The 16,251-nt window shown below is 40.8% G+C and overlaps 1 protein-coding gene across 1 annotated transcript; it reads right to left on the reverse strand.

Moving 5' to 3' along the window:
• Window positions 1-2,969: 2,969 nt before the first annotated feature.
• Window positions 2,970-11,418, reverse strand: LOC139125567 (uncharacterized). Its single transcript, XM_070691665.1, has one exon. It carries the CDS (start codon window positions 11,099-11,101, stop codon window positions 4,802-4,804), a length of 6,300 nt encoding a protein of 2,099 aa, XP_070547766.1. The 5' UTR covers window positions 11,102-11,418; the 3' UTR covers window positions 2,970-4,801.
• Between the last annotated feature and the right edge of the window lie 4,833 nt (window positions 11,419-16,251).

A 16,251-nucleotide genomic window follows, 5' to 3' on the forward strand; every position in this document is an offset into this window, starting at 1 on the left:
CTAGCAGGTCAATTGGGTGAAAAGCCTCCAAAGACAGATAAACTTTTATGTAGTATGCACCTCAACGAAAGACTTACACTTTTGCTGAAACTGTCCTCAGGGAATATTTCAACCATTGTCTTTCAAAATCAAGAATAAAGGGGGTCACCGGACCGTGCAAATTTTAGTGCTAGGGAAACACATTACCAGAGCAGATTTAACGATATTTTAAATTCAAATTGACCACAAACTCTGCGTTAATTCTATGGAGAAAAATAAATTTTTTTCAATACAGTGAAAAGTTTTCTTACAGCAAGAGCTATAAAATGAACCCCCACAAGTAGTAGATCAGATCAGAAAACAATTGAAAAGGTTTGAGAGTCCGAATAACATCTCCCTGATTAATAGGGGACCATAAACACCGTACAGCAAAGCATAGCCTGCGTTGAACTCTTCACCCAAGTGAACTTGTCAGGTCAATGACCATAAGTGGCCCCATATGTCAATTCTAACTGGACGCTATTGTTTGTTTGTTCGTTGTTGTGATTTGTTTCTTTTTTCTGTTTTTATTTTGGATGTCTAAACTTGTTTTTATATGTCAGTTAAAACTTTTGAACATCAGGAAAGCAGTATCTGAGTTTGATTTTTCTTACATGCAGCCATGCTTATTTAACTTTAGATAAAGATGTGAAAGAAAGGTGATAAAAACAGGATTTTTCACTCGAAGGGATTTGTAAGCCAGGTGAGGAGTGAACAAAAGAACATTCTCTCACCACAGGAGGCAGATCTGACTATTCGGTCGTGTGGGGGCGCTTTCGGGTATCCTTAACAAAAATAAGGTCCGCCGGAGCGCCCAAAGTTTCCAAAATTGGTCGATTTTCCCGATTTTTTTCTCTTGTTTATTTTTTTCTGTTGAAATTTAGGTAAGTTATGACTAGCTCGCTCTTACATCACTATGAATTCCAAAAAGAGTTAATGAACGACCTACCGTGACAACAATCATACTGCTGTGTTGTCCGGTTTGTAAAATGAATGGTCAGAATACTCTAATGACTGCAGACCAGAAGATTAAGCCGAATTAAAAACTTAAACTCAGCTTTAGGAAATGTAACTTGTTACGTACGTCCCGTAATTGTACTTTTTAAACAATTTTGTTCTGCATTTTTTCCTTGATCTTGTTTCCCGTTTCTTGTTCTGCTCTGGAAAGCATACATGTAATTGAACTGTCCAGCTTCCGCTTTGTAATTCCCACACATGTAAAATGCATCATTATTACTGACACGTGACTTTATCATCAAAGTGGCTATTTGTAAATGTATAAGGAGTGCAAACAAGACATTTCCGAGTACTTATTATTGCACACCAAACTTTATAATCTCCGTCGTGAAAATGTTGAATGGGATTAGTTACCATTAAAATCGTTCGCCGCATCTGTTGCTTTGCCGGAAAAATAGAATGGACAATGTTTGTTTTGTCTGGTCCCTCTACTTATATGAAAAAATCCAAACTTCTGTGTATACTGGTACGGTGCTTCTAAATGCCAGTTCCGTTTTGAATATTTATGTCGACTCGTACAGATTTTGGCCATCGCATGAAGTTTTTAAAATGAATTACTTCGGCAGAAAATGTTATGTCTGCTTCTATGAGTACAATTCTGATTAGTGCACATACCGTAGCCCTACGACTGCACATTAGCTTACGGCGCTTTACGTCAACAAGTCTGTTTGTCTGTCTCTGTTTTTCTCTGTTTTTGATTTATTTGCTTTTGTTTTCGTTATGCCCACAGTTGGATATTGTGAGCTCAAAATGAAACACAGAAAGAAATGACAATGGCATTAAAAACCGCCTTCCATCTTATCATTCGGGCTTCGAGTGAGGAAAAAAAGCTGTAATTTTTGGCCGCCGTAGATACACACACAGTTCCACATTTTCACAATTAAAGGAAAGCAATGACACTTGTACTGTATTACGTGCTGTTACCAAGCATTTTGCTCGGTGTAAATAGTATCATTTAGTGTGAAGGGCGAAAAAGTGCTTGTCGCCAAACATTATGTTTCTCTTTACAACACGATCCATGATCCGTACCAGTCGACGAACAAGCATGAAAATAAATAATTGTGTTTCCACCGTAACGAAAAAAAAAATTGTCATAATTAACGACCGCCACGTCACACAGCACGCCGACCGAATACACCTGCTAGAGCCACGCCGAGCAGAAATAACCGTAAATCAAGTACTTGTGTAAATCAGCCGGTGTAAGGTCAAGCCAAATGTTACATAGAGGTCACTCACCAGATCAATAATCATTGCGTTGGACGAAGACACCAATTGCTGCAAGCTCGGTAAGAGCTAGCATACTTACTTGAGATACAGTTCAATATCTCAAGGAATGGAAGATAACTTTGAATACCTTACTATGAACATTGATGAAAAAAATCGCCTTTTTCCGTAGTATATTTCGAGTATATTTTATGTTTGTTAAATGTTTGTTCTGTTTGTATACCCTCGTGAAATCGTGTAAGGCTTGAAGTTCAACTTCTCACAATTACCTCTGCATCCTATGTTATGTAGAGTCTAATTAATCACAGCATCTACTGGACTTAGTCCAGACCAGAATTCATTTGCAAATAATAAATTACGTGGTTTACACGAACTTTGTGTTTTTTCCCTAAACAAGCCCTCGGGAAATGGTGTAGGTCGATCGTAAACTTTTTTTATAATTTTTATTTCTATATTAGAGTGCCACATCAAATAGGAGCAAATTTCAGCAAAATCATGGGCGATTTTTAAAAGTGAGACAAAACGTTTAGCGTCAAAGAGTTTATGTAGGGTAAGTCGAGTTACCTGAAACGCATTTTTACCATTGGATCCAATATCGAAGGAACAAGGAATTGTACTTGTGAACGTTCTTGAAGAAAATATCATGAAAATCATACGAAGCTATTGCTCAGATAAACATTTCTCTATAGATTTCAGTCGACAACATAACATTCTCTTTAAGTAAAAGGATATCTTTAATGTCCAAAAATACCTGGCCCTGGGGCCTATAACTGTTAGAAATAAATTATAAAATGAGATATAAAATATAGAGTTTGTTTCACCTAAAATTGCGCTGTGCCTGAATTAATCTGAATCAAGTCACCTCAATGGATGAGTTGCAAATTTTAATGTTTCAATTTTAATGTTTTAATGTTTCTCCCGGATATCTACCCAATACCTAGCAAAAGCCCAATTAATTGGCGGGAATTTTCAACGTGTTAAAATGTCGGCGTGGGGATAACTTGTCCTTATATCATGTTGACATAGGTTTGTCTGCCGTTCCCCCAGTCTACCGATATTCTGTGCTCTGCCACCTATGGGTACACGTCGTTTCGGTCAGTAAACGTGATTGTCAATATATGATTATACTGAATTTTGAGCGTCTGCAAAGGAAATTGTCAGTCAAGTCTGCATGAAGAATTCCACGTGGTGTGTAAATATTTCAGAAAGATTAGTTGAACTTACATACACTGAACAAGACTGGAACTAATTTTAGATAATTGGATGGTGGACTAATGACTGTTTCTGCAAAATTTAATATAAGCTCATCTGCTTTTACTGTTAATTTATACACTTGTTTCAATGAGTAATTTTTAATATTGCAATTTTCAGCTACAGGGCACCTAACACTTTGATAAATTTGAAAAACATGAAGATCCAATTATCTCAAATCGGTTCCAGTCGTGTTACTGTTTAATTTCTACATACACTACATACACTGCTTGACATTCTTCTTTGTTTTTCATAGACATATTCACTAATTTTATCAGCCCTCAATGTCAGGAGAAAATGATACACACTTTATAGGTGTTGACTGCAAATGGGTTGATACAAGATGAGGTGATTGCTAATTATATCCCGTTGACTGCTTGGCGAATTCCGAACGATACGGATAATATAAGATGATACAATATGTCCACTGGCTGCGAAGACAGCGCCGAACATTGTCTCTTCAAAAGCAAAATGAGATGTACGTGCTTCAAAGGTACAGTGTATTTAGCAGGGTGTGGTCCTGTCAGCTACATGTTGCTGGAGTCCAATATTCTCCCATTCAGATATGTAATGCTATTGACATATGAACACATACGGGCAAAATACGTCTAGTCAAAGGTTATCGTCAACAAGTTCCTAGGGTGGTCATGACATGAAAGATAAGAGATTAAAATGGGAGGGGAGTAAAAGAGAAATTAAAGTACCCTGCATTAAAGGGAAACAGTCGTCGGAACTGCGTCTGTGCGAGTTTCATGCTTACAAACAATGTATTTCGTGCACGATATCTAGATGCACCTCATCATCATAGCTGCAACATTTAAATTATACGATGAAGATTATGACAGACATGTTTTAACTTTCATCAATCACCATCGTACCTTGGATACAGTGTTTACATTGATGGTGTGGATCCCATGCCACCTTTCGGCGAAGTTCCGACGACTGTATTCTTTTAAGAATATTACGAATTCCTTTGATGAAAACGAGAAAAGTCAACGTGGAAATAAGGAAAGTAAAAACAATTGCAGTGTTATACAGTATACAATGGCGATGGATTGGTCGACTTGATTTGTTCTGGTGCACTGGGTATCGACAAACAATAAATATGAGATAAGTGGTCGAAATTCAGTTGAGAGTTGTATTTGTACATAGGGCTATTGTCTATCAGGCTATGAATTTGTGCAAATCTGTGTTAGAGTTCGCCATGCGTTTGAAAGTTGCGTCGCAGTGAAATAATTTGACGTTATCATATCTTTCAAACTACATTCTGAATCAGCCCTCGAAAAGCCATCTACGTCAAAGTCGGTTGTGTTTTCACTTCAATTTTTAATTTTTGAATTAATTTTCCCAGGTAAATGTCCTCCCATATGAAAAGTGAAGCTGATTTCGAAGCACTGGAAAGCCTCTTGGCGACATCCGTGGAAAATAAATAAGGCGGCCCTTTCAAGTAGCGAGGATAAGTAGAACTCGGATACAAATCAATAGGCGTGTATTGGTCGCTAGAGGGCGTCCTATCAGGTTTCCCGTCACTGATAACATAGCCGGCAGCAAAGTTCTTGTAACGCTGTTTATAGAGGTATTTCATGAGATTTGAAAAATTCACTAATGTGCCATCATTTATGAATAACACAAATGTACTACTTTGGCAGTATTTCACGCTCCACTGGAGTTCTGTGACGAAAATTCGCGTTGCGTTTTCAAGGCTGTCCAAAATGTCGATTTTCACCATGTCATTGTGTTGTCGCATCTCCCGATCGACGGCTGTCAAAACCTGTCGATTGGTAATTTTCGGCACTGCGAAAATCACCATGATGGTGGATTCAAAGTGCAGACGAGACAAGTGTTTGCGTATGGCAGCACGCGCCTCGGTGTTTCTTGGTGAACTTTTGATAACAACGAGAAGGAACGTGTTGGATGGGCAGGGTAAAGTTTTACTTTCTTCAACAAGTCTAGGTTTGAGGTCGAGATCGATGTTGATTGTCTTTCCTTTAAGGAAATTGAAATCGATTACCCTGTGTTGATTGGCAGTGCATTTCACTTCCTCTCTGGTGTGGTACCATAATTTATATAATTGTACAGGATCGGAATGGTGAACGGCCACTGTGTCTTTTATTTCACATCGGTGGCGATTCACGCCTAGGACATCAAACCTCTCATCATGTTTGGGTGTCATCCCAAGGTTCTGTGCAATCGTTCCGATGTACACATCCTCGTTCAACAACCGGTGAACGTATTTGGCAGCCCCGTAAATACTTAACGCAAAGTCCTTGGACATAACGTATGCTGGCCCGGCGTTGTACGGTGGGTATGGTCTTTCTGGCCACATATCACGAGGCTCATAGTTCCTATTCGTCTGATCTCGTACGGGCATCATTCCAACGTACGTGAAACCCATATACACTCTCTCAGGTGTCAAATTCCGCAATGACGTCATCAAAAGGGGGGTGTTTATGAATACGTCATCGTCGACTTTCATGACGTACTGCACGTTTTGACAGAATAGTTTCACCCACTTGATTGCCATCAAAGTCTTCCAACTCAAATTATCGTAAGATTCGGTGAAGTAACCCTGCAGTATATCACCATAGCGACGGGACTCTTGATCGATCTGGGCCTGATTGCTATCTGCTGAAAGATCTGTACCCAACAGAAATATGGTCTTGCTTCTTTTGCCGTCAAATTGTTCATAATATTGCCCCCAAGTTTCGCGGATGGCCTTTCGGCGAGAAACCCTACTGGCGGTTGAAAACACGACGAAAACCACATCGTAGTTACCAATGCACGTGCCTGCTTTATCGTTTGGTCGAATTTTGAATTCTATGCGAGTGACGTCATTGTATTTCTCCGATGGACATGCAGCAATGTCTGTATTCTGCAGTTCCTCCTGATAGTTGTAGGTGCTAAGCGGTTCGCGCACTCTCCAGGAGAAATATAACTGCATTTCACACGGCAAAAGGTTGTCTAAGATTGATCCTCCTGAGAAGAACGCGTGGTCCAGAAGCTCTACGCCAACTTTTTGCAATAGCATACCCATGTACACATCTTCCCATGGAAACGCGGCTGATGGCGGCAATATTTGGCGCACCTTGTGTACTACGTCACTGGTCATGACATAACAGGTCGCTCCAAGGTATGGCGGGAAAGTGTCATCTGGATATACGTCGAGTGAGGTGTAATATTTGTGGTGTGGGTCGCGGATTGGGTGCATGTCAACAAGCAGACGACCGATCGCCCAACCAGATCGCAGATGAGGGGGAGGGTGCGATAAAAAATTGACAAGTTTGTGAACGTTAACAAACATATCCGAACGAACTTTCATCACATATTTCGCACCCTCGCAGTATGTATTCGCCCATTTCACCATTGTCAAAGTTTTCGCCGTCTGGTTGTGAAAGTTGTCTGGGAAATTTCCTTGGATGATGTCACCAAACATACCGTCTTCTCGCAAAATCTCGAACTGTTGAGCTGCGTTCATGGAGGCCCCCATCATGAACAATACTACGATGTCTTCTTTTATTTCATTGGCTGTGTTACCCCACGTGGCTCGTATTGCTGCCCTGTAGTCCTGGTCTTCAGGAGATGACATCACAACAATTAACATAAAAATGTTCTTTTTCAGTCCGTTCTTTCTTTGACATTTCTCAGGGTGGTTGATGATGATGTCTGCCGATGTCTTCACGGAAACTATAGGCTCTTGTATCTGCTGCCATTTCTGACCCGTTCTCGCATACACACCCCTGTCGCAATCGTAGACAGCTAAAACATCAGGCTTAAACTCGTTTCCGTGGCACTGAAAGTAGTCTCCATCATGAAGTTTCCTGGCGATCAGTGCCATGGTAGACTGGACAAACGTCTTGGATGCCATGGTTTTATGCAACCAGCAAACGGTGGCTTTGTTTTGGTCACTATCAAGACCATCCCCTCCCATCGACGTTCCAACCACATCCAAGCCCGGATGTGTGCTGATGTCTTTCCCTACTCGTTCTAGCATTTTCTCCAAGTAGAGGTTCGTCGGAATTTTCTTCAGGCGACGCAAACTCTGCGCGATCAAGGCAGTTGTGTCATTATTCAGCAGAAATATCGAAGACAACGATGACATAGTTTGTTGCTGTGTCCCCTTGTCACCGCCACCGTCAACACCTTCGATATAATCACCGTCATCGTACACATTTCGGTCATTGACACTTTTTAGGCTCCGTCCACGAGGGTCACTTATGCAGGTGCAGTTCTCGTCGTAGCAAAAATGGCCGCCTTTGAGATTCAATTTGCTGTGGGGATATTTTTCCAAGAAATCGATGACGTTTCTAAAGTTGACGAAAACGTCATCACTTATGACCATGACGTGTGGTACAGAGTGGCAAATCTCAGCGGTTACCTTGATAGCTAGCAGTTCTTTGACGTTCAGGTAACGCCTTGAAGTCTTATCACGCATGTCAATTTGCAAAATGTCTCGGTAAACAAAGTTCTCGTTTTCAATGAATCTGTTAATGTGAGGTTTTGCGGACTTACCAACCACGAAAAATGTGGCCACTTTGCGGCCATTATCGGTATCAAGGTTAGTCCAGGTAAGTCTCGCAAATCTCCTGGTCTCGTACCTCTGTGATGATGACATGACCAAAATCAATAGGCGGATACCAGTTTGATGGTCGCCTTGGTTACATGTCTGCCTCAAGTACGCGGTTGGGTCATAAATGTTCGTTTCCAGCAGGTTGGCAGGCAGCCTCGGCGACTCCCGTTTGTATCCTTGTTGTTTCTTGCAGCAGTTGTAACGGTTCTTTCTGCAGGACTTCAGCTGGTTCCAAAATTTGTAGTGCATTTGTGGTGTGAAATGATGCGAGGCTAAACCAACGGCCAATGAGCACGGATCGCGAAAGATGTCGTTAGTGTCGAAGCTGTGGTGAGGCAGAGGGCTGATGGTCGTGTTGAGAAGAAGATTTCCAACATACACGTCTTCCCAGGGAAAGATAACGTGTTTCTTTGAAGCAGTTTTCGCAATTCGGACCACATCCATCGACATGACGTAAGCAGGGCCATTATTATACGGCGGATAAACGTGTGCGGGCCATGCTTCTTCCGGTGTATACCATTTGCTCCACGCATCGCGGAGCGGTTCTGTGTCAATTTTTGCATCGCCCAGATACAGTCCCGTTCTCGGAGCTTGTCTCAAAAATTCCAGCATATTTTTGGTATTGAGAAACACATCATCGTCGATTTTGATGACGTAATGAGCCCCCGCACAATAATCAGCCGCCCAGTTCAACAACAGAATAGTCTTCCTGGTCAAATTTCGATAATGTTCAGCGAAATCCTGTTGAACAATGTCCTTATATTTGTCATTTTCCTTCAATATCCTTTCCTGCACAGAAGGTGACCTTGCACGGCCGAGGAGAAACACAGCCTTGACATTCACTCCAGGCACATTTGTCTCAGTCATTCCCGCCCAGGTTTGTCGGATTGCCATGCGATGAACGTAGTTCAAAGGAGCTGACACAATCCCGAATAAAACGTGAAGCGAGTTGTTCGATCGTAAGAAATCATCACACACGTTATCGTGTTGTATGATGTACGGTATTTCATTATCCGGTTCGGACGAGGATACACGACCGGGGCAATGTACAAAGTCTAGCCACAATTGAATGCCCGACCAGTATTTCAACAGGTCACCGTGGAATCCACCTGACGTCATAACCTTATCAAGATCACATAGTTTTCTCTTTGTACCGTACGTGTCAAAGCCATCGTGATGTGTCGTTTTAACACCAGCTTCAATTAACAATTGCTGGACAAAGTTTTTCTGCGCGTTGTTCTCACTAAAGTCCCATGCGCCTCTAATATCCGATAGAGTTTTTACCACATTGGCCGACATAATATAAGTTCTATTGTAATCAGCGTCGATGTCAAAAATCGTCTTTTCCGTTTCAGATGTCTTGAAGTCACCCATGGCAACCTCGTTTATCTGCAGACTGGACAGGTAACTGATGATATTTTTTGCATGCACCAAAACATGGTCTGCAGTTGTCACGACAAAGTTTGCGCCGGCGCAGTACAGTTGAGCCCACTGAAGTGCTGAGAGAAATCTCTCCCGACGATCTGGTTGTGAGGTGTTGTAATGAAAGTGTAAAATGTCCGAAAATTGTTGATTCTCTTGAAGCAGTGTATCTGTTTCCTTTCCGTCAACTCCGTCGCCCTCGTTACTGCCGTAGGTATCGACCAAGAACAAGACAGCGATCGGTTTGTCCTCGATGTCCTTGGCTTTGCCCCAGGTGTTGCGAATGGACTGCCGTTGCTGCGAGTTTTCAACCGATGACGTCACCAATATAAGAAGAAAGACATCGTGTCTTTCTTCACTTTCGAGGCATGAACTCGGGTTGTTAATCAACAAACTTTCGTGCAACAGTTCCTTTTTCAAGTTCATGTCAGCATTGTTGGCACAATGTATGTCCTTCGTTGTTTGAAGTTGTCTCCATAGGAACCGAATCTCATCAGGATGTCTGTCACCAGACAGAATAAGGTCCCGGAATTCGCAATATTGCTGCACCTTCCCGCTAATATCCATGTCCCTATATTTTGTGAGGAATGTCGTTGATTTTTCCAATAGAATTCCTAAATAAATGTCCTCAACTGGAAAATTATCCTTATCAATCGATGCGGAATATAGTTGTCTCGCAGTGTCACGTGACCACAGGTATGACGGACCGCGTAAATATGGCGGATATGTGTCTTCCGACCAGATGTCTCTGGAAACATATCGCCACCTACGAGGGTCGCGTTCTGGATTGGCCCAAACTATCGGAATGCCAGCGGCAAAGTTTGATTCACGGGACCGTTCAAGCGCTTGGATAAAATTCCTGGGATTGATAAAAGTCCTATCATCTGTTTTCAGAACGAATTTTGTGTCAGTGCAGTGAAGCTGTAACCATAGCAGCAGGCGCCGTATTAAATATGTTCTGTTTCCATGACTCGATGCAGCCTTGGCCTTGGTCTGAATTATATCCCCGTACGTCTGGTCCTCCGTTCTGAGACCGAGTCGTTCCCCGTCAGAGGTGCTGTGACTTACAAAAAATACCACAGCCAGGGAACTATTTTGTCGTAATATCTCTGCACCCCACGTAGTACGAATGGCTTGTCTGCTGGCAACATTTCCGGGTCGACTTGTTATGATTATTATGGCCAGTATATCTTTGCTTGAATCGCAGATATTTTGTTTGTTTATTACAAAATTTTGATCTCCAAATTCACTGTCATTCGGTTTCACTTCATCGAAGTCGTTTGTACTTGGTTCAACCTCAATCTGTCCCCTGATGCTTCGAAGAATTTCTTTATTCTTGTAATGATTTTCATGCATGCTCCGCTTACCTTGTACACTGTATCTAGTTGATTTTCTTTTTACTTGTTTCCTAGATTCGTCAGCTTTCCACACAGATCCTGTAATCTTTGAGTCTCCAGGCAGCCCCGGAGCGATCAGTTCGTTGCCAACGACACCGTTGACCATGTCCTTGTGTACGTAGCGAAGCAGGAGCAGACAGTTGAAGAAAAAGAAAACCAAAAGCAGCGACAGGGTCCGCGTCACAGAGATCGACTTGGCAGCCATTGTCTTTTAGTGTAGAAACCAGTGCCGTGTAATGGAACAGGGAACACCAGTCGGGTATAACCCTAGGGAGTCAGACGACAGAGAGCAAAGGAAGTCACCCGAATCGAAGCGTAAGCGACACGCCAGCGCCGAACACCTTGCTGACCGTCATGTAAACATGAAGTAAATGCACAAATTTTCTTCGCCCTAACTAAGTAGTAACTGTCCGATAACGGCTCTTGACCGGTTTAAGCGATCAGATTAGATTAATATTTGACAATCATAAAATGCTGATGTGACACGCCTCACACAAGCCACCATTCTTTTCACGTCATGGTTCAGTAGAAGTACTTAAGTTACTCATAAACCATTTTGTAAATACAAACATTTTTTCATCGTTCTTCACAGACTGACGAAGTACAGCATCCGAAACGTTTGTCTGTCTCTCTTCTTTTTTTCTCTACCCTTAAAATTTTATTTGCTGTGCTTTAACTCTTTTCACGCGGTGGGTTTTATTCCCTAAAACATTCTCTAGTCCAAGGAATCCTATTGTGACTAACTCAAAAAGCACTAAAGCAGTATGACAATTATCAAACGAAGTGTTGGTTTTGTTTATCTGACGTTGCACAACTTTAGAAACGGCAGATATGATAACAGGCTGGTGGCATTTGACAATAATTACAGGACAGATGTTGACTGTGACTATCTGGCAACAAATTTACACAAACATATGATGATTTATTCATCTGTAACGTGTGTTGGTAGTGCGGTTCAGAATAAAGTCTAGTATTGCGGTTTGGAGGTTTCTCGAACGGGGCGGAACAGTCGCCATAAAATCAATAAATGTGATGACGCATTTGAATATATAACTGAATTGAATTGCCGTGTCTTTCACTAAATCAATCAGGATTCAAGTGTTGTACGTGTGTGAGTAAGCGGCGCATGACAATCTTCAGATATGCGCACATACAGACTTTAGACATGATGCATGAGACAGAGATACATACATACATACATACATACATACATACATACATACATACATACATACATACATACATACATACACACATACATACATACATACATACATACATACATACATACATACATACATACATACATACATACATACATACATACATACATACATACATACATACATACTGCAACACATGAGGTGTAATTCATAATGTTAACAATTTATTTTCTGTCTATCAATATGAAAACACCGTTATAAATTGTACTTACAAACACACCATATATACTTTATTGTGTCGCCTTACATAATAGTTTTACTGGTTATGTTATCAAAACTATTGTTGACAAGAGACTAAAATTAACATTAATATTCATTCTTGTTCTCTGAAGATAACGTTCATCAGAGATGCACCTTGATAACGCTGATAACTCATAATCTCACACAGTAGCATTTACAACTAAGAATGATTATACGTTGGTATGATGCAATGCAAGGTTGCATTTTGTTCGATGCAAAGCTCAGCCCCGCCCAGATACTACACGGCATTACTGGTCACCTTGGAGCGATTCAATTGCTAGGGTCCGGTGTCAGGCTTGGTGGCTAGCCAGTCTTAAAGTTTGTAAATCATTACCTGATTACACTGCTAACATGATTTATGCTTTAGTAGGAGCTCTAAGCTCGAAATTAAAACTTGATCAACTCAGTGTCTTCAGTGTGACTGACAAGTAACTAAAATATGGTTACATGAAACGCCAAATGACGTCATCTTCCAGTGAAAGGATGATTGTGGCGTTGTTTCGTATCCTAGGCAACAGACGACAATGAAGCATCCTCAACAGCACAACAAAAATGAAGACTTCTCTACACAAACATCGTCTGAAGAATATGATGGATTGTCAAAAGCTGATGAAAAATGTCTTAGTATGATGATGATGATGATGATGATGATGATGATGGTTGTTGCGGCGGTGGTTGCTATCCATGTGTGATAATGTTGGTGGATGTGGTGACGATGATGTCGTGTTACGAAGACGTGCATGGCCACGATAATGTAGATAGTTGACACAAGTACAAGTGCAAATGATCATGTCGATTAGAAGAGATTCCATCATGTCCTTCAAATAGCAAAATATTACCTATGCAAGAGATTCTTTCAAATTGACACAATAAATATAAGCAAAGTCAATAGTCTTAGCCCGTACAATGGTGATAGAATTGCATAGTAAAATTATTTTTAACGAAGTTCTTGATGCCTGACATATCAGACAACTTAAATTGGAACGTGCGTGATACGTACGGACGCTCGACATGCAGCGAAACATGATATCCTATTCAACCAGAGCCAGCTTGACAGAATAAACTTCTTGTTTCTGTCAGGCAATCACATTAACCAAGCGGGTCAAAACTCGGTAACTTTTATTGACAATGTTAGTTTCAATTCCTTCTTTTTATCAGGACTTAATTCACAGTGCGAGTAGATGCAATTTAGACTAGAGATAATTGTTGGCTGCCAAGAGGCTTTCACCATAGATATGTACTGCCATCTCCCCGCATCACTTGACTGTTCTGTGGATGCCGGTTTACAGGATATGGAAGGAGGAGGGGGTTCTGTTTATTGTAGCGGATGCGACCTGGCTTTGCTGTATGACATTTTGATGGATATATATCAATTGTTACATCGGAACATTTCAGAACATAGGCAAGATTCTGAAGATTTGATGACACTGCTGAGGTATCATTGGTATCATCGGAGGTCTGTAGCGGTGTCATCTCACGCCGATATTTTAGCAATTAGTGATAAATAGATGGCACATTAACAATGTTTTGCGATGGTGTTTCGTTGTCTTATCTTTCACAATAGATATCCACGTTGGATGCCATATTTTTAGAGATTCTCATCTCGCAACCTGCAGCAGTGTCGATAGACTATCAAACTGGTCTGGTCCATGTAGCCTTTCAACGCCTTGGACATATGTCTCACTCACTTCCCTTATTTGTCAAATTGTCTATCAGCTTGTCCATCTCTCTGTCTTTATCTGTATCAAATTATCTCTGCCAGTCAAACGAGTTCAACACAGGGTCAGTCAACATAGCTGTGCGGAAAAAAGTGTTCGCAAATGGTTTCTGTGTGGGCGGTCTATTCTTCGTCTAAGAGAATGTAAAAAAATGCGAAATATTTATTTAGCTCAAGAAAGACACTGGGTAATAATTCTTGTGGGAATGAAAAGGGGACATTATTAGGTAAGAAGGGAATATTTTTAAATCTTAAAGGGACGACAGTTGCAAACAGTTTCACTTTTCCCTAAAACATTCATTTTTTGTTCTAAATACGTTAGCACATTTACAGGTAAAATACTGGAAACTATTTTGTGAAATCGCTTTGCTGCCTCTGTCGACATTAACTTTATCGCAGTCCATCTAAATGTACATAAATGTCTTCTAAATTCATGGGATCTGATCCAGATGGCACATACTCTTCGTTAGTAATCATGTGTGTTGTTGAAGCATATTTGTGGCCCAGCAGGATGGAATCACTCTTGAAGTAACACAGTCGGAGAAGAATAGACACTCTTTGCTGCTCCCTTCAACTCTAGATACTGCCTAACCATGAACCGAGGCTCGGAATGCAATAAATCTTATGAACATGACCCCACAGAATATACACATAGCATACACATGCGAGTATACTGTCAAAAGTATGTTGTATACTTAACGTACACGGCATCGGATAGCTGCATGCCTTTCTGCATGGCCGCCTCTGTTCGCTCGCCATCGTCTCAGGTGTGAATTGTGAGACTATGGGAGACAGGCAGTCAGATACACAGGTAGAAAAGCAGGGGTGGCGGTGTAGAGACACACTTACAGAAAGGGCGAGACGACAACAAAAACCAAAACGGTAAAGAGGGGAGAACAGAATGGGAGGGAGTAAGGAAGGGTAAGACCGAATGTGGAAATATTTAGAGAGGAAGGATAAGTTAGGAAAAGGTGGATGTAAACTGTCATGGAGTTACTGAACACATATATAAACTCAACGAATGGACTTTAAAACGTTTTACAAACAAAGAAATGTCAACATTATTCAAAGCACGAAGTCAGAATTGATCATTTGGAACAATGGCCATTCAAATGAGATATAATTACATACTTGTCATACCTTGCCTATCAAACGGTATGCCTATAGGGGCCAATGCGGTAAGCGGTAACTCCTTACCGTGCATGACCTGTATAAGTGTCAAAGGTCGAGATACAGGTATTTAAATCGCTAGGGTTTGTCACTATAACTGATAACCGAGTTGCGTGAGAGGACTAACGTGAAATTGTCTGTCGTCTCCATGGAAACGGCGCAAAACTAAAGGAAATATCTGCGATAATGTTGAAACGTTCTCAAAGGGGAAACAGAACTTTTAATTGAAATATAACACGGGGTTTTGATTTTTGCAGAAGTAGAGAGTGACTATTATTGTATAATTTCACAGTAATTCTTCCCTAAAGACATCATGTTCCTAAAGACATCATGTTCCCCTTTTCCTTCAATGCTCCACATTTTGGAGCAAAATGACCTCTGGTTGACCACAGCCCCTGACCCTAGATGAACTTTTATGCGATGACCTCAACCAACGGTATGATTTTAAAAGGCAAACAAACTATCATATATTATTTAATCCAACAAATTTGATTCTAAAGGAAATAATCCGATACTTTGTAATGTTCAGTAACGCCTGGCATTGAAGACTAGACTGGTTTGTTAGTATGGTTTATTGATGGATCTTTTTGAATCAATCTCTTTTGGAACCATTCAATTTTTAATCGAAACAAAATATCTCCTATTACAGGTTTTTTTCCCGTTAAACCTATTAAAGCTGGCCTGCAGTCATTTTCCACGGGAGGACATTGCCTTTTGGAATCGGAAATGGTAATTGTATTGAGTATTTATTAAAGAGGTCGAAATTTGTCATCGCCGTCATCACCCTTGTATGTTTAACACTGATGTCACCATTTGATTGCCATTTTGAACCCACTATATGTGATTTTCCGATTGTGTGATAGTTTGGGTAAATTTATGTGTTACGAAAAGCCAAGTGACATTTTGAACGAAATGTAAAACTGGCGTCGTTGCGAGGAAAACTAATGAATTACTGATAATCTGACGAGGATATTCTATCAATGTGAATATACATTATGTAATCTG

The sequence above is a fragment of the Ptychodera flava genome, assembly GCF_041260155.1.
Source record: "Ptychodera flava strain L36383 chromosome 3 unlocalized genomic scaffold, AS_Pfla_20210202 Scaffold_25__1_contigs__length_14229661_pilon, whole genome shotgun sequence".
NCBI classification, from domain to species: Eukaryota; Metazoa; Hemichordata; class Enteropneusta; family Ptychoderidae; genus Ptychodera; species Ptychodera flava.

Bases quoted from the DNA above. Each gene is read 5' to 3' on its own strand.
- LOC139125567 (XM_070691665.1), bottom strand. From the start codon at position 11,101: ATGGCTGCCAAGTCGATCTCTGTGACGCGGACCCTGTCGCTGCTTTTG.